This window comes from Pelobates fuscus, chromosome 4, assembly GCF_036172605.1.
Source record: "Pelobates fuscus isolate aPelFus1 chromosome 4, aPelFus1.pri, whole genome shotgun sequence".
NCBI classification, from domain to species: Eukaryota; Metazoa; Chordata; class Amphibia; order Anura; family Pelobatidae; genus Pelobates; species Pelobates fuscus.
Genome location: NC_086320.1, coordinates 260,004,474 through 260,026,632, shown reverse-complemented (window position 1 = coordinate 260,026,632; position 22,159 = coordinate 260,004,474). Strand labels below are relative to the sequence as shown.

Here is a 22,159-nt window from a genome sequence, read left to right as displayed (position 1 = left end):
CAAGAAAAAACAAAATGTGGAGGAAGATTGCGGCATCGGTGAACACTGTTGGAGGGAACAACCGCACCCAGGAGGTGGTGAAGAAACGGTAAGTGCACTTATATTCCTAAAAATAATTTTCTTTATGCCATGTTTTTTAAAACTTTTTTTTTCCTCCATGTGCTTTTGCTACACCCCCACCCCCACCAGTGGCAGCTATGCTTTTAAGTCTTTTAAAAGTGAGGGTTGGGTCACTTAAGCACATAGAGGGAAAAAAACATGAAAATGTTAGTACTCAGTCAGTGCAGGGATAATGGGAATGGTAGTACTTAGTCAGTGCAGGGATAATGGGAATGGTAGTACTTAAGTCAGTGCAGGGATAATGAGAATGACAGCACACAAAGTACTACCATTCTCATTATCCCTGCACTGACAGTCAGACTCAGCATACATCAAACATAAACCCTTCCAAAAATCAGCCAAATCCCCCCAGTGGATCAAAAGTTAGCTGGAAGTCCTTTATGACCGACCGCAAGCACAATTTCCTGCCCAAAACAGTTCCATAGATTTGGGCTGTGCGGTCGGTCAATTTCATGCGAAAAAACGACTAAGTCCCATTTCGAACGGGACTTAGTCTCTGGAGCTGCAAGTTCCGTATGGGAGAAGGTAAGGGTCAGCGGTGTTCGGCAGAATGTGTAGCCGATTTTAGTTCCACAGAATCTTTAGCATACACCGCTGACCGCATTTGAGGAAACCAAGATGGCCGCCGCCACGTGCAATTAACCTGCAGTAACCTCACAGCCTGGGAGGTAAATTGCCTGCACACTTTAACTTCTGGGTGGTCTGCCTGTGTGGTACTTGGTTCAGTAAGCCCTATTTACTGAACCAAGTGGGAGAAAGCCAGGGGCAAGTTATTTTACAGGTCTGGGGACATAGTCTTAAAGGGACATTGTTCAGCAAAGTCACAATATGTCCCCCAGACGGTTCTTAAAGGGCCATACACACCCAATAAAAGTCCATAAGTTTTCAGGGGCACAATCTTCCAGGGGCCATAGTCATGAGGAAGGAGGCTGGCAAATAGGCTTCTACACAATCCAGGGAAGCAGGGCAATTTATCATTTAAAGGGCCAGTTACAAATAGCAATTTGTAACAGTATGACTTAGTGCAGGGATAATGAGAATGACAGCACACAAAGTACTAACATTCTCATTATCCCTGCACTGACTGAGTACTACCATCGTCAATATCCCTGCACTGACTGAGTACTACCATCCTCATTATCCCTGCACTGACAGTCAGTGCAGGAATAAATGAGAATGACAGAACGCAGTCAGTGCAGGGATAATGAGAATGACAGCACACAAAGTACTACCATTCTCATTATCTGACTGTCAGTGCAGGGATAATGAAAATGGTAGTACTCACTCAGTCAGTGCAGGGATAATGGGAATGGTAGTACTTAGTCAGTGCAGGGATAATGAGAATTACAGCACACAAAGTACTACCATTCTCATTATCCCTGCACTGACTGCGTTCTGTCATTCTCATTTATTCCTGCACTGACTGTCAGTGCAGGGATAATGAGGATGGTAGTACTCAGTCAGTGCAGGGATAATGAGGATGGTAGTACTCAGTCAGTGCAGGGATAATGAGAATGGTAGTACTCAGTCAGTGTAGGGATAATGAGAATGGTAGTACTCAGTCAGTGTAGGGATAATGAGAATGGTAGTACTTTGTGTGCTGCCATTCTCATTATCCCTGCACTGACTAAGTACTACCATTCCCATTATCCCTGCACTGACTGAGTACTACCATTTTCATTATCCATGCACTGACTGTCAGTGCAGGGATAATGAGAATGATAGTACTTTGTGTTCCTTCATTCTCATTATCCATGCACTGACTGTCAGTGCAGGGATAATGAGAATGGTAGTACTTTGTGTGCTGTCATTCTCATTATCCCTGCACTGACTTAAGTACTACCATTCTCATTATCCCTGCACTGACTGCGTTCTGTCATTCTCATTTATTCCTGCACTGACTGTCAGTGCAGGGATAATGAGGATGGTAGTACTTAGTCAGTGCAGGGATAATGAGGATGGTAGTACTTAGTCAGTGCAGGGATAATGAGAATGGTAGTACTGACAGTCAGTGCAGGGATAATGAAAATGGTAGTACTCACTCAGTCAGTGCAGGGATAATGGGAATGGTAGTACTTAGTCAGTGCAGGGATAATGGGAATGGTAGTACTTAAGTCAGTGCAGGGATAATGAGAATGACAGCACACAAAGTACTACCATTCTCATTATCCCTGCACTGACAGTCAGACTCAGCATACATCAAACATAAACACTTCCAAAAATCAGCCAAATCCCCCCAGTGGATCAAAAGTTAGCTGGAAGTCCTTTATGACCGACCGCAAGCACAATTTCCTGCCCAAAACAGTTCCATAGATTTGGGCTGTGCGGTCGGTCAATTTCATGCGAAAAAACGACTAAGTCCCATTTCGAACGGGACTTAGTCTCTGGAGCTGCAAGTTCCGTATGGGAGAAGGTAAGGGTCAGCGGTGTTCGGCAAAATGTGTAGCCGATTTCAGTTCCACAGAATCTTTAGCATACACCGCTGACCGCATTCGAGGAAACCAAGATGGCCGCCGCCACGTGCAATTAACCTGCAGTAACCTCACAGCTTGGGAGGTAAATTGCCTGCACACTTTAGCTTCTGGGTGGTCTGCCTGTGTAATACTTGGTTCAGTAAGCCATATTTACTGAACCAAGTGGGGGAAAGCCAGGGGCAAGTTATTTTACAGGTCTGGGGACATAGTCTTAAAGGGACATTGTTCAGCAAAGTCACAATATGTCCCCCAGACGGTTCTTAAAGGGCCATACACACCCAATAAAAGTCCATAAGTTTTCAGGGGCACAATCTTCCAGGGGCCATAGTCATGAGGAAGGAGGCTGGCAAATAGGCTTCTACACAATCCAGGGAAGCAGGGCAATTTATCATTTAAAGGGCCAGTTACAAATAGCAATTTGTAACAGTATGACTTAGTGCAGGGATAATGAGAATGACAGCACACAAAGTACTAACATTCTCATTATCCCTGCACTGACAGTCAGTGCAGGGATAATGAAAATGGTAGTACTCACTCAGTCAGTGCAGGGATAATGGGAATGGTAGTACTTAGTCAGTGCAGGGATAATGAGAATTACAGCACACAAAGTACTACCATTCTCATTATCCCTGCACTGACTGCGTTCTGTCATTCTCATTTATTCCTGCACTGACTGTCAGTGCAGGGATAATGAGGATGGTAGTACTCAGTCAGTGCAGGGATAATGAGGATGGTAGTACTCAGTCAGTGCAGGGATAATGAGAATGGTAGTACTCAGTCAGTGTAGGGATAATGAGAATGGTAGTACTCAGTCAGTGTAGGGATAATGAGAATGGTAGTACTTTGTGTGCTGCCATTCTCATTATCCCTGCACTGACTAAGTACTACCATTCCCATTATCCCTGCACTGACTGCGTTCTGTCATTCTCATTTATTCCTGCACTGACTGTCAGTGCAGGGATAATGAGGATGGTAGTACTTAGTCAGTGCAGGGATAATGAGGATGGTAGTACTGACAGTCAGTGCAGGGATAATGAAAATGGTAGTACTCACTCAGTCAGTGCAGGGATAATGGGAATGGTAGTACTTAGTCAGTGCAGGGGTAATGGGAATGGTAGTACTTAGTCAGTGCAGGGATAATGGGAATGGTAGTACTTAGTCAGTGCAGGGATAATGAGAATTGCAGCACACAAAGTACTAACATTCTCATTATCCCTGCACTGACTAAGTACTACCATTATCATTATCCCTGCACTGACCAAGTACTACCATTCTCATTATCCCTGCACTGACAGTCAGTGCATGGATAATGAAAATGGTAGTACTCAGTCAGTGCAGGGATAATGAGAATGACAGCACACAAAGTACTACCATTCAGATATAGCAATCGGATGGGTGTACTGTGCATGCGCGCGACACATCCATCAGACATCCACAAGAGGTGGAGTTAACCCCTAAAGATAATTATTGCAGTTGCAATAATTGGGACACTGAACCCAGACCACTTCAATGTGCAGAATTGTTCTGGGTGCCTATAGTATCCCTTTAAACATGTCGGTATACATATATATAGAAACATATTAAAGTAATTAATCAATCACACATGTCATTGCAGTTACTACGACATCAGGCGGATGGTGAAGAGGAAGGTGAAGGCAGCAGCCGCCTCCAGGAAGACAGGAGGTGGTTCACAAGACAAAGAACCGAACCTGCTGCCCTATGAAGAGGAGCTCCTGCAGTTCCTGGGAAGAGACAACATCCTTGGGATTGAGGGGACAACTGGCACTGAAACATCTGAAGGTATGTTGTTAAAGGACCACTATAGTGCCAATAAAAGAAACTCGTTTTCCTGGCACTATAGGGTAATTAGGTCCCCCCCACTCTCGTGGTGCCCTTCCCACTTCAGCCACTTACCTTTCTCCAGCACCGGGCTCCCTCGGCGCTGGGGAACACTCCTCTCTCTGCCGACGTCAGCTCCGAATGCGCAGCAAGAGCCGTGCACGCATTCAAACCGCCCACAGGAAAGCATTACTCAATGCTATCCTATGGACTTCCAGCATCTTCTCACTGTAATTTTCACAGTGAGAATCGCAGAAACGCCTCTAGTGGCTGTCAGTGAGACAGGCACTAGAGGCTGGATTAACCCTCAGTGAAACAGCAGTTTCTCTAGAACTGCTATGTTTTCAGCTGCAGGCTTTAAACTAGAGGGACCTGGCATCCAGACCACTTCATTGAGCTGAAGTGGTCTGGGTGCCTATAGTGCTCCTTTAAATTCATATTTGTCAGTCAAAATGTACATATATCAGTTTTCTTGTGTTAACCCTCCAATTTGTGTTTTCTATGCCATCAGTGCAAGCCCCTCAATCCCCTGAAGAGGCACCAGGAACTGCAGGAGATGTGGTCTCCATGGAGAGCAGGGCAGCAGGTTCACCTCCTGTCTCCCTGGAAATGCGCCTGGCTTCACTTTCCTCTGGTAAGTATTTGCATAGCATTGTAAGATGAATGTTATATATGTGTGTGTGTGTGCGTGCATTTAAACATACACACACACGTATGATTTTACTGTATATGAAGTTAATTTATCACATACATGTATTTCAGACCATCCGCAACTTGTCGATGTTCCTTCACCACGTATGAGTGTGGTTTCCCTCCAACAGCCGGCCACTGGTGTCCAGGAACAGGGATCCACTGCTGAGCGTAAGTAAAAAATGCTTTAACTGTACACATTTTCTTTACATGCATACTAGTTTATGTAACAATCAGGGCCGGGTCGACCGCTAGGCAAACTAGCCGTCTACCTAGGGCGCACTGGCCAGGGGGCTCAATGTCTGGGTGACCAGCAGGGGTGGGGGGGCGCACATCGCTCCTCTCCTTCTGTTAACTTTATGTACTGTGGCTGAGTGTACCACGTGGATGATCTTCTGTACCATCTACTTGGCCTCTCAACGCATTTCTTTGTGCCCACCTCCCTTTCCTTCTAATCTCACTACATGTATCGTGTCCGAGTGTCCCCAGGTAGAGAATCTCCTGTTTCTTTTGCATGACAGGAAGCTGATTGTTGCACTCAACTTCCTGTCATGCAGAAGAAACAGGAGATTCTCTACCTGGGGACGCTCGGACACGATACATGTAGTGAGATTCGAAGGAAAGGGAGGTGGGCACAAAGAAATGCGTTGAGAGGCCACAAATAGACTGAAAAAGGGCTAGGGGGGACAAAGATGCATAACTATACATAGACATAATATTAAATTAATAGCATGACTGCATATATCTTATTTCCAAGTTTAAATAATATTGTTGTACAGATAATAGTAAGCATTGCAACATATGACACATGCTAACAATGTTCTTTCTCTGTTTTCCCTTATAGGTTCTGATGGTACTCTCCCCCTGCAAGAGGAGGGTACCATTACCCTAACAGCAGTGGATCCTGATTCAGAGACATCAGTGGCCGAAGAACAGTTGCCGCAACTTCCTCCAACGATGGCTGCGCTGTATGCGACGAGCCCGGCTCGTCAAGCTGAACCGGACACGTCCATACAGCAGGATAGGGAATATCTGCGAGAACTTTTGCAGAATGTGGTAACCGAGGTACGCTCCATGTCAAGCATTTTGAATGAGGGCGTTAGGCAATTTACATCAGCAATGGTTTGCTTGCAGCAAAATGGTCAGCGCTTCATGGAAATGAGGGAGGAAGAGTGCATTTTAATGCGCGCGCAAGCTGCCCATAATTTGGGCATAACCCTTGCTGATGTAGATAGCCTAGTTCGTGAACAACGTGCGCAGGGTCTTCCCAGAAGGGATGATGATGATGAATAGATATCTGCGGGAATAATGCACTCAGATGTTTATTTCTCATTATCATCCACAATGTGAACACAACTGACGCTGTTCATTATAGGTTGTTATATTCTCAATTTTCTCCTGGTTTTCCCTATCCTTCCCCTGAATATACATTGGTTATTCTCCTCTGCACTATATCCTCCCAGGACTGCTCCTAACAACCTGGGCTTTCTCTGCTTCGTTGCTTCTCCCACTTGCTTTTCTAATAAAAAAAAATATTAGATTACAACTTCTGACTCCTCTTTTCTTTAATGGTGTGTGTGTGTGGGTGTATATATATATATATATATATATATATATATACATATACATATACATATACATATACATTACATATACACACACACAAACAAACTTGAACGAAAAATATACCGTATTTATCGGCATATAACACGCACTTTTTCTCCCTGAATATAGGTGGGAAATGATGTGTGCGTGTTATACGCCGATATACCATATTTACTTACCTGTCTTGAAGCGCGGGCCGGTGTTCAGCGCGCAACGCGGTACTGGAACTTCAATTTCAGGTTCCAGTTTCCGGCGGGACTTAAAGGAAGTGTGCACATTACAATACATACAATAAACAATACACAAGATCCAGCGCACTCTCCTATCCACTAAACAGGAACTTCAATGTTGACAGATTTTATTAGTTTGTAAAAGTTTTTTTTAAAAACACCTAATCTAGGCAAATAAAAATAATGGTGGTTTAGTTACATTATATGATCATACATTGCATAAGCCTGCCACAACGTCAATGTACCCCATCTTTGGCAGGTCCTACTCTAACAGTCTAATGTCTGCTCTAATGAGATTAACAAACTAACTTGGGAAAAAATTCCATCTGAGACTCCCTGCAGTACAAGGCTAAATAGGGACATGAGATGAGGCACCTGTAACAGGGAGGGGTGCAAAACCAAGGAGTTGGCTAGACTCCCAAATATATATATATATATATGAAACATGGGGGACGGTTGCACTCACCTGAACATGCTTAAATGGAGTGCTGCTGGGGGCCATATTATACAATAAACAATACACAAGATCCAGCGCACTCTCCTATCTACTAAACAGCAACTTCAATGTTGACAGATTTTATTAGTTTTTAAAAGTTTTTTTAAAAACACCTAATCTAGGCAAATAAAAATAATGGGGATTTAGTTACATTATATGATCATACATTGCATAAGCCTGCCACAACGTCAATGTACCCAATCTTTGGCAGGTCCTACTCTCACAGTCTAATGTCTGCTCTTATGAGATTAACCCATAGATATAAAATATTAATTGGGCCACAAATATCAATGTAAAAAATGTAATCATTGCCTCATCTCAAATTCCCAAGTCAGATCTTTCTCATCCCCCCTCCCCCTATCCAATACACTGCTGGCCCCCCTCCCCCTAATATACTGCTGTCACCCCCCTGCTCTAATATACTGCTGACCCCCCTCCCCTAATACATTGCTGACCCCCTTGTTCCCCTCCCCAATACATTACTGCCCCCCAATATATTACTGCCCTCCCTCCCCAATACATTACTGCCCCCTCCCCAATACATTACTGCACCCTCCCCAATACATTACTGCCCCTCCCCAAATACATAACTGCACCCTCCCCAATACATTACTGCCCCCTCCCCAATACATTACTGCCCCCCTCCCCAAATACATTACTGCCCCTCACCAAATACATTACTGCCCTCCCCAATACATTACTGCCCCCCCTCCCCAATACATTACTGCCCCCCCTCCCCAATACATTACTGCCCCCTCCCCAATACATTACTCCCCTCCCCAATACATTACTGCCCCCTCCCCAATACATTACTCCCCTCCCCAATACATTACTGCACCCTCCCCAATACATTACTGCCCCTCCCCAAATACATAACTGCACCCTCCCCAATACATTACTGCCCCCCTCCCCAAATACATTACTCCCCTCCCCAATACATTACTGCCCCCTTCCCCAAATACATTACTGCCCCCCCTCCCCAATACATTACTGCCCCCTCCCCAATACATTACTGCCCCCTTCCCCAAATACATTACTGCCCCCCCTCCCCAATACATTACTGCCCCCTCCCCAATACATTACTGCCCCCTTCCCCAAATACATTACTGCCCCCCCTCCCCAATACATTACTGCCCCCTCCCCAATACATTACTGCCCCCTCCCCAATACATTACTGCCCCCCCTCCCAAAATACATTACTCCCCTCCCCAATACATTACTGCCCCCCTCCCCAAATACATTACTCCCCTCCCCAATACATTACTGCCCCCTCCCCAATACATTACTCCCCTCCCCAATACATTACTGCACCCTCCCCAATACATTACTGCCCCTCCCCAAATACATAACTGCACCCTCCCCAATACATTACTGCCCCCCTCCCCAAATACATTACTCCCCTCCCCAATACATTACTGCCCCCTTCCCCAAATACATTACTGCCCCCCCTCCCCAATACATTACTGCCCCCTCCCCAATACATTACTGCCCCCTTCCCCAAATACATTACTGCCCCCCCTCCCCAATACATTACTGCCCCCTCCCCAATACATTACTGCCCCCTTCCCCAAATACATTACTGCCCCCCCTCCCCAATACATTACTGCCCCCTCCCCAATACATTACTGCCCCCTCCCCAATACATTACTGCCCCCCCTCCCAAAATACATTACTCCCCTCCCCAATACATTACTGCCCCCCTCCCCAAATACATTACTCCCCTCCCCAATACATTACTGCCCCCCTCCCCAAATACATTACTCCCCTCCCCAATACATTACTGCCCCCTTCCCCAAATACATTACTGCCCCCCCTCCCCAATACATTACTGCACCCTCCCCAATACATTACTGCACCCTCCCCAATACATTACTGCCCCTCCCCAAATACATAACTGCACCCTCCCCAATACATTACTGCCCCCCTCCCCAAATACATTACTCCCCTCCCCAATACATTACTGCCCCCCTCCCCAAATACATTACTCCCCTCCCCAATACATTACTGCCCCCTTCCCCAAATACATTACTGCCCCCCCTCCCCAATACATTACTGCACCCTCCCCAATACATTACTGCACCCTCCCCAATACATTACTGCCCCTCCCCAAATACATTACTGCCCCTCCCCAAATACATAACTGCACCCTCCCCAATACATTACTGCCCCCCTCCCCAAATACATTACTCCCCTCCCCAATACATTACTGCACCCTCCCCAATACATTACTGCCCCTCCCCAAATACATAACTGCACCCTCCCCAATACATTACTGCCCCCTTCCCCAAATACATTACTGCCCCCCCTCCCCAATACATTACTGCCCCCTCCCCAATACATTACTGCCCCCCTCCCCAAATACATTACTCCCCTCCCCAATACATTACTGCCCCCCTCCCCAAATACATTACTCCCCTCCCCAATACATTACTGCCCCCTTCCCCAAATACATTACTGCCCCCCCTCCCCAATACATTACTGCCCCCTCCCCAATACATTACTGCCCCCTCCCCAATACATTACTGCCCCCCTCCCCAAATACATTACTCCCCTCCCCAATACATTACTGCCCCCTTCCCCAAATACATTACTGCCCCCCCTCCCCAATACATAACTGCACCCTCCCCAATACATTACTGCCCCCCTCCCCAAATACATTACTCCCCTCCCCAATACATTACTGCCCCCTTCCCCAAATACATTACTGCCCCCCTCCCCAATACATTACTGTCCCCTCCACAATACATTACTGCCCCCCTCCCCAAAAACGTTGCTCCTAGCGCTCACCAAAGGACCATCAACACCGTAGACACCATGAGTACCGCTGACTTCATGAACCGCCGCTGCTGGGCTGGAATCACTCTGTCTGCTATCCACCCTGGACTTATGACCAGGTTCTAGTGGGTGAACCTCTTCCTTCTGTAGAGGGAAGCAGGATCAGGAACAAGAGCTCAGTAGCTAAGGGAGTACGCAGAGCATGCTGGGCTCGCATAGAGCAGTGGCTGGCAGGAGGGAGAACGTGGAGGGAGTCTGCTGGGCTCCTCTTTGCTGCCCCAACTACAGGCTACAGTTAAGAGGCAAGGAGGGGGAAATACTTTTTTTTTTTTAATTATACAAATTCTACATTAAAAAAAATAATCCCAGCAGCATTTGTCACACATCCAACACACACACACACACACACACACACACACACATCAAACAGACAAACAGCATCCACTACACAACCACACACATCATCCACTACACAACCATACACATCATCCACTAAACAACCATACACATCATCCACTACACAACCATACACATCATCCACTACACAACCACACACATCATCCACTACACAACCATACACATCATCCACTACACAACCACACACATCATCCACTACACAACCATACACATCATCCACTACACAACCACACACATCATCCACTACACAACCACACACATCATCCACTACACAACCACACACACATCATCCACTACACAACCATACACATCATCCACTACACAACCATACACATCATCCACTACACAACCATATAACTAGAAAGAAATTTGAGAAACCCTAAGCTCAATTACAGTCAAAGTGTAGAGCAGGGTACCCCAATTTAGGCAGATTAAATTTAAGAAAGGCAATCTGCTCCATGAGATGAGGTGACATTTGTGAGCGCTGTGGATTCAGTATATTACCGGTTACCGAAAACACACGCTCACTTGGGACAGTGGTTGGCGGACATGAAAGCAGCTCCTGCGCAACCAATGAGAGTGCAGGCCACACACTCTTCTTCTCATCCCAATAGCTAAGAGGGTCGACATTATGGGGCAAAGGAGGTTCAGAGAGGTACGCTCTGACCATTTCTGAGGCAGTGCTCTCCTGTCTGCTGCTAGCACTCTCAGTGGGTCCAACTATATCCTCAAGCAACTCTTCCCAAAATGCAGCTGCTCCACTCAGTTGTGTGGTGGTGGTGGTAGTGCCACTGCTTCTGCAAGAAGTGGCCGACATCTCAGCCTCCTGCTGAACTACTCCCTCATACAGCATTCCCCTCTTTTGCTGCCAGTCACACACCCTCTGGATCAGTTTCTCCCTCCAATTTGTTAAGTTATTGGATCTGAGTGCAAGCTTTCCCTTAATCCTTGGATCACACAGGCAAGCTAGCATCAGTTCAGGAGAATTATCCAATCGCTCACGTAGGCGAACTTTAAGCTGATCCTTCAGCCTCCTGACCAGAGTTACTACATCAGGATGTAAAGGATCACCTTGAACAACCTCTTGGCGTTCAAGGAAGACACCCATCTTGCTCCCTAGATGGGTGAAAACAGGGATTACCTGTCCCAGATTGGCAGTGTTCAAGCTTAAATTTTCAGTGGCATCCCTGAAGGGTTTCAGGACTGCCACTAGCTGAGCAATCACTGTCCAATCGTCTCTACCTAGTGGAGAACCAATACCAATGTACTGGTCTGATGACAGACTATGGATTGCCCTCTGCTGCTCTAAAATCCTCTCCAGCATCTCTACAGTAGAGTTCCACCGTGTACTGACATCTTGTCGTAGACAGTGTGTGGGAAGACCTGCCTTCTCTTGTTCCTGCCTCAACAGTTGGCTAGCCTTCACACTGCGGTGGAAGTGCCCAGCAATCCTCCTGCACCTTTCAATCACACTGGAAACTCTGTTATTACCTTCTGGGATTGCTGACTTTACTACTAGATGGATAATGTGCGCTGCACAGCGCACACCAACAAGGTTGCCATCACGCAGAGCTTTCACCATATTTGTAGCTCCATCAGTAACCACAAAGCCCACTTCTACATTGGTGCCTGCCTCCGCTCCAACCCAAAGAGACACCATCCTCCTTACTGCCTGCAGAATGTTATCTGAAGTGTGTTTTTCATCCATCACTTCAGCATGGAGAAGGAAAGAGCGATAGCCCAGCTGATCAGATACACCTCCCTTTCTGCTAGACACTGCTGCTGAAGTTGCAGCAGCAGCTTCCTGAGACACACCAGGCTCCCACCAGTGTGCTGTCAGGGAAAGGAAGGCATGCTGGCCACTTGGTGCACTCCACAAATCTGTGGTAAAATGCACAGACTGACCAGCAGCCTTCGAAAGCTCCCTTTTAACTACTCCAACACAGGACCGGTAAAGTGAAGGGACTATCCTCCTGCTGAAAGTGGAGCGTGAGGGAAGATGATATTGTGGAGCCACAGCCTCCATCAACTGTTTGAAAGGCTGCCCTTCTATCATAGAAAATGAAGCACCCCCAACAGCAATTAACTGGCCAATAAGTCGCGTAATTTTATTGGCCTGCTGTTTAGACATAGCCCTGGAGTGGAATCCCCCAAATTGTTCCAGGGTGGGCTGGACGCATTGTGATGCTCCAACCAGTCTTGGTTGTTGGCTGGCAGCACCAGTAGCTCTTGGCTCTGCAACACCTCCCATGTCACTCCTAGCTGCCATGGTACTGGACACTGTAATAGTAGAAGCTATGCTGCCTGCCCTAGTACTTTCTGCCTCTTCCCTCAATAACACAGCCTTGTGATGGCTGCGAAGGTGATGGTTCATCCCTGCACTGGTGAGATGACCCAACACTCTCCCCCTGCTAACTTCCTTCCCACAAAGTTTGCACTTTGCAAAGCGCCCATCTCCAACACTTTCAAAGTGATCCCAAACTTTGCTGCGGCGCAAAACATTGGCACTTGCCCTTCGGGATTCTGCTGCTAATGGTGGTGTAATAATTGGTGGTGGGGGTGGTGGTGGTGGTGGTGGTGGTGGTGGTGGTGGTGGTGGTCTGCTAATGGTTGAAGTAGCAGGTGCTACTATTGGAGAAAGTGGAGAGGAAGGGGAAAAATGTGCACTTGTAGCAGGAGAAAAGGTTGGACTGCTCCCTGAAGAATTCTGACTTTCCTCTACTATCTCATCCTCATTCTCAGGCTCATAGTCAAGCTCTTCATCAGCCAGACTAAATGCAATTCCTGCAAGGTTGGGGGTAAGACTGATATCACCTCCAGGAATAATAGGACTAGGAGCACTGGGTAGCATTGGCAATGGCAACAACTCCTGTGCTGAGGTGCCGCTGTCAGTGGTAGAAGCAGGCGCAGCACTGGTGGTGGTGGAAGTGGTGGTCTTGAGAGGGGGATTAGGAAACAGCCTCCGTGTACAAGAAGGACGCTTCTTAGCAGCACGACTCACAGGCCTGCTTGTGGTATTGGAAGATGCTTGGGGAAAAACACGCTTCCTCTTACTTATTGGGCTACTCCTACTACCAGTTGTGTTTTTAGTATTAGTAGCCATAGTGCTCACCCTTAAAAGCCCTGCTGGTTTCCCTTTGCCATAGAAAAGACTTGCAATTCTGGGCCTTGCTGCACTGCTGCCTGCTATTGGTGCCACTGCCTTTCCTTGACCAGACTTTGGCCTCCTAGGTGGTGAGTCTGACATAGCAGCACTCCTTGACCGCTTAGGCTGACGCATAGGCTGCGTACTCAAACTACCACTACTTGTGGTGGCGGTGGTATTGGTGGTGGTGGTGGCTGACTGACCCTCCCTCACTTTACTAGTGGATGAACGTTTAAGAGGATCCATTTAGAATTTTAAAATAGTAAGAAAAGAAGTTGAAGAAAAGAAAAGAAAGAGATAATGTAATGTATGTACTATGTGGTGTTTTTAAAATAACGTTTATATTTTTATTAAAAAGGATTATTTGAAGTTTGGTGCTATGCTAATATACAGATCAACACAGATAAAAAATAGAGACACTAGTACTGAGGCAGATTTCTTCACTCTAGTGCTTTCTGAGGAACTATACAAAACTGCACTGTCTGCCAACAACAAGTGCTCCCTGCTCGACTACTGCAAAAAACAGCGTATGAAAAAATTTACTAATATTAGAAAAATAAAATAATAAAAGGTTTACTACAGCTACCTTGAAGCTTAGGTTAGGACAGTCACACAGTCAATCAGAAACTAAAATGAACCAAATAAAAACAGCAACCAGTTAGCTTCACTGATTGCTGTTAAACAAACACACTAACTGAACTAATAAAAATCAGTTAATGAAAAAAGGAATTTCTTCACAACAGCAGTCAGAACAGTTAACTTCACTGCTGATGCTGATGTGAGCACAAAAAGAAAATGACACTAAAAGTGTGAAAAATGTAAAACAAAAATAGACTGTTTGATTGACTAGTGTGTTTTCTGTTCTAACAAAGCACAAAGAGACTGTACTACAACAAATATATAGTCTAAACTGAAGATAATTCTATCAACTTAATAAAATGTTTTAATTAAAACTGAAGCTAATTCTATTAACTGAATAAAAAAATATTACTTAACTTTTATACTGACTGCCTGCAAAATGACGCAGCACCTCTGTAAAATCAATTTAACAAAAATCCACTTTGCTGCTAAAAATAATTAACAGATAAACTAGATTTCTTTTCTTCTAGGCTAACAAGCTAGTCTACCCCTAGGGCAGAAGCCCTCAGGCCCACTACGCTAAAGTACTGGACTGATTCTACCTTTACTCTAAATCTAAATCAATTTAAGCTAATTAATTTTGATTAAATAAAAATAAACAGATTTAAAAAGATTTAAAAAGTAATACCTGGTTGCTGTAGGCAGTAAGCAAGCGGGGGGGAAGGCAGGCACTGGCAGTGCCAGCCAGGCACCGTGTGGCACACTGACAGCAGCACAGCTCTCAAAAAGCACTAAAATAAAATAAAAAATTCTCAGCAATAGACTCAAATTCAACAAGTGAGAACTGGTAGGCACACCAAGACTCACTCACAGAAAATCTCTAAGACAAGCAATGAGGCTAACACAGCACAGAAGCACAGTGTGTCAACAACAAAACTCAGTCAAAGAAGGGCATAGAAAGATCCACTGCCTGCTTTTATACTGCTGTTTAGTTATTTTTTAAATCCACGATAAAGCACTCACCATTGGATAAGCCCCTACAGCATCATGTCAAAGGAGTGAGCTGATTAGATAAATGAAAATCAGCTCACTCCCATACCCCTCCTTTTTGATTCATACAAGAAGGCATCCGAATGAACTAATACACGAATTGAGGCAAATCAGTTCATTCATTAGTTCATTAGTTCATTCGTTTTTCTACCATCCCCATGTAAAGCAATGAAAAAGCACGAATGGTTTGTGCGTTCGGTAGTTTGAATTCGGTAGTTTGAATTCGGTAGTTTGAATTCGGTAGTATGCTCTCGTTCGGTAGTTTGCATTGCAATACATTACACAGAGGTGCTAAAATGTAAATTCACCCAGAGTATAATTCAAAAAGCCGAATGAACGAACAAACGAAAGATTTTCGGCAAACGGCTATTCGTTTGTTCGTTCTTTAGTTTGTATAGCCTTTCGTAATTCGGTATTCGGAAGAATGACCGAAAATGCATATTTTCGTACGAAAATCCATTCGTACGAATACGAATGCCCAAGTCTACAAATTATATTGTTGTATTTTACATTTGCAAAAGGCATTTAAAATACAGAATTCCAGTATGAAACATTCAAGTTATTTCCTGCTTTCAGTGAGAATCAGATGTGGACCTCATTAGTTGGAAATTTAGTAAGTATCTTTATGAATCTTCTACTTTTCACAATAATCTATAACTTTTGTTGACCTTTAAAAAATATATATAAAAATAAATAAATACACACACACACACAGACACAGCTCAAAAAAATAAAGGGAACACACAAATAACACATCCTAGATCTGAATGAATTAAATATTCTTCTGAAATACTTTGTTCTTTACACAGTTGAATGTGCTGACAACAAAATCACACAAAAATAAAAAAAAATTGAAAGCACATTTTTTAACCCATGGAGGTCTGGATTTGGTGTCACACTAAAAATTAAAGTGGAAAAACACACTACAGGCTGATCCAACTTTGATGTAATGTCCTTAAAACAATTCAAAATGAGGCTCGGCAGTGTGTGTGGCCTCCACGTGCCTGTATGACCTCCCTACAATGCCTGTGCATGCTCCTGATAAGGTGGCGGATGGTCTCCTGAGGGATCTCCTCCCAGGCCTGGACTAAAGCATATGCCAACTCCTGGACAGTCTGTTGTGCAACGTGACGGTGGATGGAGTGAGGCATGATGTCCCAGAAATGCTCAATTGGATTCAAGTCTGGGGAATGGGCGGGCCAGTCCATCGCATCAATGCCTTCGTCTTGCAGGAACTGCTGACACACTCCTGCCACATGAGGTCTAGAATTGTCTTGCAGTAGGAGGAACCCAGGGCCAACCGCACCAGCATATGGTCTCACAAGGGGTCTGAGGATCTCATCTCGGTACCTAATGGCAGTCAGGCTACCTCTGGCAAACACATGGAGGGCTGTGCAGCCCCCCAAAGAAATGCCACCCCACACCATTACTGACCCACTGCCAAACCGGTCATGCTGGAGGAAGTTGCAGGCAGCAGAACGTTTTCCACAGTGTGTCCAGACTCTGTCACATCTGTCACATGTGCTCAGTGTGAACCTGCTTTCATCTGTGAAGAGCACAGGGCGCCAGTGGCGAATTTGCCAATCTAGGTGTTCTCTGGCAAATGCCAAACGTCCTGCACGGTGTTGGGCTGTAAGCACAGCCCCCACCTGTGGATGTCAGGCCCTCATACCACCCTCATGGAGTCCGTTTCTGACCGTTTGAGCAGACACATGCACATTTGTGGCCTGCTGGAGGTCATTTTGCAGGGCTCTGGCAGTGCTCCTCCTGTTCCTCCTTGCACAAAGGCGGAGGTAGCGGCCCTGCTGCTGGGTTGTTGCCCTCCTACGACCTCCTCCACGTCTCCTGATGTACTGGCCTGTCTCCTGGTATCGCCTCCATGCTCTGGACACTACGCTGACAGACACAGCAAACCTTCTTGCCACAGCTAGCATTGATGTGCCATCCTGGATGAGCTGCACTACCTGAGCCACTTGTGTGGGTTGTAGACTCCGTCTCATGCTACCACTAGAGTGAAAGCACCGCCAGCATTCAAAAGTGACCAAAACAGCAGCCAGGAAGCATAGGAACTGAGAAGTGGTCTGTGGTCACCACCTGCAGAACCACTCCTTTATTGGGAGTATCTTGCTAATTGCCTGTAATTTCCACCTGTTGTCTATCCCACTTGCACAACAGCATGTGAAATTGATTGTCACTCTGTGTTGCTTCCTAAGTGGACAGTTTGATTTCACAGAAGTGTGATTGACTTGCAGTTACATTGTGTTGTTTAAGTGTTCCCTTTATTTTTTTGAGCATTGTATATATACATATACATATATATATACATACACACACACACAAATTAGCAAGTGGTATCACAATGCTGTTCAGCTGAGACAAAGTCAGGGCTCACAATACATTGTAGGAGAAACAAACATTTTTCCATTCTTCACCTCCACAAACAATGTCAATCACAGAAGTGGGCAGAACAGCAGAACATATAACAATGAGCAGCAATGAGCCACGATGGAGGCATTATGCTTCAGTAAATAGTGGTGTTATTTTCCACAATTAGTTTTTTTTTTTTTTCATAACTCACAAACATACATTTATTTAATATAGAGGATAAGTAAATGTAATTTTAAAAATCCCAGAAAGTGACAGTTTACCTGTTGTTTATTATTTACATAATGCATAACGTGTTGGTCTTAAATCTTCTCTGGTGTGCACAGTGGTATTACAGATTAAATCGTCCCATGATTACATTAGAACGTTTTTACTCTCACAAAGGTGGTCCAGATTATAAATTCCAGTCACAACTACTCTGCACAACAAACAATGTTTTCATCTCCAAGAACTCATCGGTGAGTTATAGCTGTATGCATGCAGGCAAAGTGAGCAGGGGGTTTATATATGGATTAGCATTTAATCAAGCTTGAGAAATATGTATTAGGCAAACAAAGTGTTTAACACACACCCACCAAGAACTTGTCCTAAATTTATGTTATCCAAGGAGTGTCTCAAAATGTTTAATTAGTTATACCTGTGCCATGCCACAGAAAACGTTTTTATGCACAAAGTCTATAACTCAAGACAGCTGAGGTTTCCTCTACCATAGAGGCATCTAAACCTCAAGTACGGCTGGTATTTCTCTAGGCCCAGAGAGTATAGAAGACTAGGATTGGTGAAGGTGTGACCAATTTGTGCTAAAATCACATCTTTCTCATAAAGAAGCAGTGAAGTCATGAAATGCATGCACATGTATTGCTCTGTGCTGCTTTGGAAACAGTGCTCTATGCAAACTGGTGCTTGTACCTGCCCTTTAAAAGAGGCTCCTACTACCAAAATAACCTCAGATTGATTAGACATAAGTAGGTTCAGTGTCACTTCGCTGTGCTGTTTGGAGTGCTCTGTCAGCATTCAGAAGCCTAAGCAATAGTATAGACTGCCAGGCAAACAGACAAATGCTAATTCACAGAGCTGCTTGCTTTCTCCAGAATACACATGATACGTCACACCTGAAAAAATAAACAGGGGTACTGTGTACAAGAGCATGTCTGGATATAGGGATGAAGTTGCAGGATGTACTTAATGAATATTCTGAAAATCTGCATTGCGTTTCAGAGACAATTCAGGCAATAGTGCATTCGACCAATCATCAATAAAAACAGTAAACTATAAATACCGGTAAATTGAAAAAAATAACAGACTGACTGTAAAAGCCCCTGTTCTACTGCTTTCAAGAAGAGAAAAACAAGAAACCTACCGCTACGGATATGTGTTTCTCAAACTCAACAGAATGACTGTCCAGTGCGTACACATGCAATTAACCTCTTGCAGTTTCTCATTAATAATTGTTTTTAAATGTGAAATGGTAAGCACATCTCATTTAATTTGAACCATTTTAATATTTTTTTTTGATACACAAGATTTATAATAATTAAAAAGAGCAATAAATGCAGGCTTGAATGTCCCTTTAAGACAAATACCTGGCTTATAAGTAAGCATTTTTTTTCCTTTTCCCCAAACACTCAGCACAGGTGATGCAAGCCTGTGTCTTGAGAGATGCAGCTAGGAGTTATGGCACATCCATCCAATTAACCATCCCTTGTAGACATCATTTAAACACAAATACTGTACTTACGAAACAAATTTCCCCACTTCCACTTGGAGTATAGGATCCCGCAACTGAACTTCCAGCAATAAATCTTCAGCCTGAATGCCCTCACCAGCTTTTAAAGGATGAGGAGAGAATATACGGAGGAATCCACTATAACTGCCTACAATTATTTTGTCTGAGGAAACAAAAAGTAACAGAATTTAATACACACACACAAATATTTACTTACAATTGTATGTCACATTAAAACATTTTCATGGTCACTGATAATATAAATGTAATGTGTATTTCAAATTCATGGTCAAAGAATCTGATCTGGAAGCAATGCTGACTTTTCCAGTTCGGCCTTCATTTAATTTGCAATACAGATCATTTTCAATTCAGTTTATAAACCTGAATGACTTAACATTAGTAGCATCTTGGCACCAAAACCACTACTTTTTAACCAACTTGATTTTGATACATAGATAATGTCTCTCCGAAAATGTAAAACATTGCAGTTTCTGGACAAAGACATCATTATACACGTCTTTACAACTAAAGTAAATGGTAAATTCCTCTACAACTATATACCAAACCTCTACTCTGCAGAATCACAGGGAAACCTGTATATCAAGCATGTCAAACTCGCAGTCCGTAAGTTGCATGCGGCTCACAATGAATATCTTTGCTGCCCAGCGAGCCGCGAGTTTGACATGCTTACGGTTAAGGTAGAGTGAGCACCTGCTCTCCCCACATTCCAGATGCCTACACTTCAAAAATTTACCCAGCCGGAAGTTTAAGTCTACTCTCTGTGGTGATGCCAGGTGCCGGAATATGCCATAATTCCAGCCTGGCATCACTAAACTGCGTGTGTGAGCAATGAGGAGCAGGAAGGGAGAACTCCAAACAGAAGATCCCCACTGGACCCCAGGGAGAGGCCCCACACCAGCTCCCAAAAGTAGGGAGCAATCAAAAATAAATAAAATGATTTGTGAGTGTGTGCCTGTCAGTGTTGCGATAGCCGCGGCTGGACAGTGGAGGACCTAGAGGTGCACAAAGGCACGCAACGCCACGTCCTTCATAGGGTTTCAAGAAGTAGTGGGACGATCCACTTTGGCACAGGGTTTGGGCAGCGCCATTGGGGGTTGCATACTGGCAGCGGCAATGTGAGTGGAGTCTGCTTATTGGCCAATATTCATTTTTATTTCAATTTAAACAGGAGCAGGAGTTTAGTAGAGATGGGTGCTGGTGTTTAGTAGAGACTGATGCTGAGATTTATTTCATACTGTACTTTTCCAAATAAACTTACGCTTCTATGAAAATGTAAAGTACTTTTTTTGTGGCCCACATAAACTTAAACCTTGTTTATTTGGCCCGTGCTAGCCTTTGAGTTTGAATGCTTGTTCTTTCTTTATCTGTCCAAACATAGCCCCTATACCAGGGCTCGACACATCCCAGACGACAGGTGACCACGGCGACCAGGAAATTTGTCCTCACGCCTGGGATTTGTGCATCCTTTTAGCTGCCTGAGATTGGAAACGTGCAGGTTGGCTCATGATGGGCTGAGGCACTAAGGCAGATGGGTGGGAGATGTTATGTCAGATTCAGTGACCGATGGAAACCTGAGGAAGACGGGCAGCTGACTGAGCGCGGCAACGAGAGAGCTGTAATTTTCCTGCTCTGCTCCATCATGCATCCAATGATGTTGGAAGACGGGTTATCATGTCAGCCCAGCCATGCGTCACTAAACAGCGCGCTAGGGAGCAGGGCAGGGAGATGAAAGCAGCCACTCCAGCTCTCCGAAAGGTAGGAAGGCTGGGTGGATTTAAATTAAAATAAAAAAAGTAATCATTTTTGAGTGAGTGAGCGTGTCTGTTAGTGAGTGTGAGCGTGTCTGTCAGTGAGCGTGTGTCAGCAGTGGTGTATTTTGGATTTGTGCTGCTCTAAGCATGACAAGACTTGTGCACCCCCAATCTAAATTTGCCCCACCCCTACCTGTTTACACACTAACACACTTACTCAAAGGCACACACTCTCCCATACACATACATAGTTACATAGCTGAAAAGAGACTTGCGTCCATCAAGTTCAGCCTTCCACACATTTGTTTTTTGCTGTTGATCCAAAAGAAGGCAAAAATAACCAGTTTGAAGCACAATTTTGCAACAAGTTAGGAAAAAAAATCCTTCTTGACCCCAGAATGGCAGTCAGATTTATCCTTGGATCAAGCAGTTATTACCCTACATTGAAAAATTATATCCTTGAATATTCTGTTTTTGCAAGTATGCATCTAGTAGCGGTTTGAACATCTGTATGGACTCTGATAAAACCACTTCTTCAGGCAGAGAATTCCACATCCTGATTGTTCTTACAGTAACAAAAACCTTTCCTTTGCCTTAGACTAAATCTTCTTTCTTCCAGTCTAAACACATGGCCTCGTGTCCTATGTAAAGTCCGGTTTGTGTATAGATTTCCACACAATGGTTTGTATTAGCCCCGAATATATTTGTATATATATGTATTTGTATGTTATCATATCCCCTCTCAGGCGACGTTTTTCTAAACTAAATAGGTTTAAATTTGTTAACCTTTCTTCATAGCGGATATGTTCCATTCCTTTTATTAATTTTGTAGCCCGCCTCTGCACTTTTTCTAGTG

General features: G+C 44.4%; 2 protein-coding genes across 4 annotated transcripts in view; one reads left to right on the top strand and one right to left on the bottom strand.

Moving 5' to 3' along the window:
- Positions 1–22,159, top strand: part of NT5C3A (5'-nucleotidase, cytosolic IIIA) — a 207,009-nt gene that overhangs the window by 76,374 nt on the left and 108,476 nt on the right. The window lies entirely within an intron of this gene.
- Positions 1–22,159, bottom strand: part of BBS9 (Bardet-Biedl syndrome 9) — a 448,879-nt gene that overhangs the window by 412,826 nt on the left and 13,894 nt on the right. For all 3 annotated transcript variants that reach the window (XM_063452070.1, XM_063452069.1, XM_063452071.1), the window contains exon 3: positions 19,544–19,694. In XM_063452070.1, the coding sequence (XP_063308140.1) occupies positions 19,544–19,694 (151 nt within the window). The remainder of the gene's footprint in view (positions 1–19,543; positions 19,695–22,159) is intronic.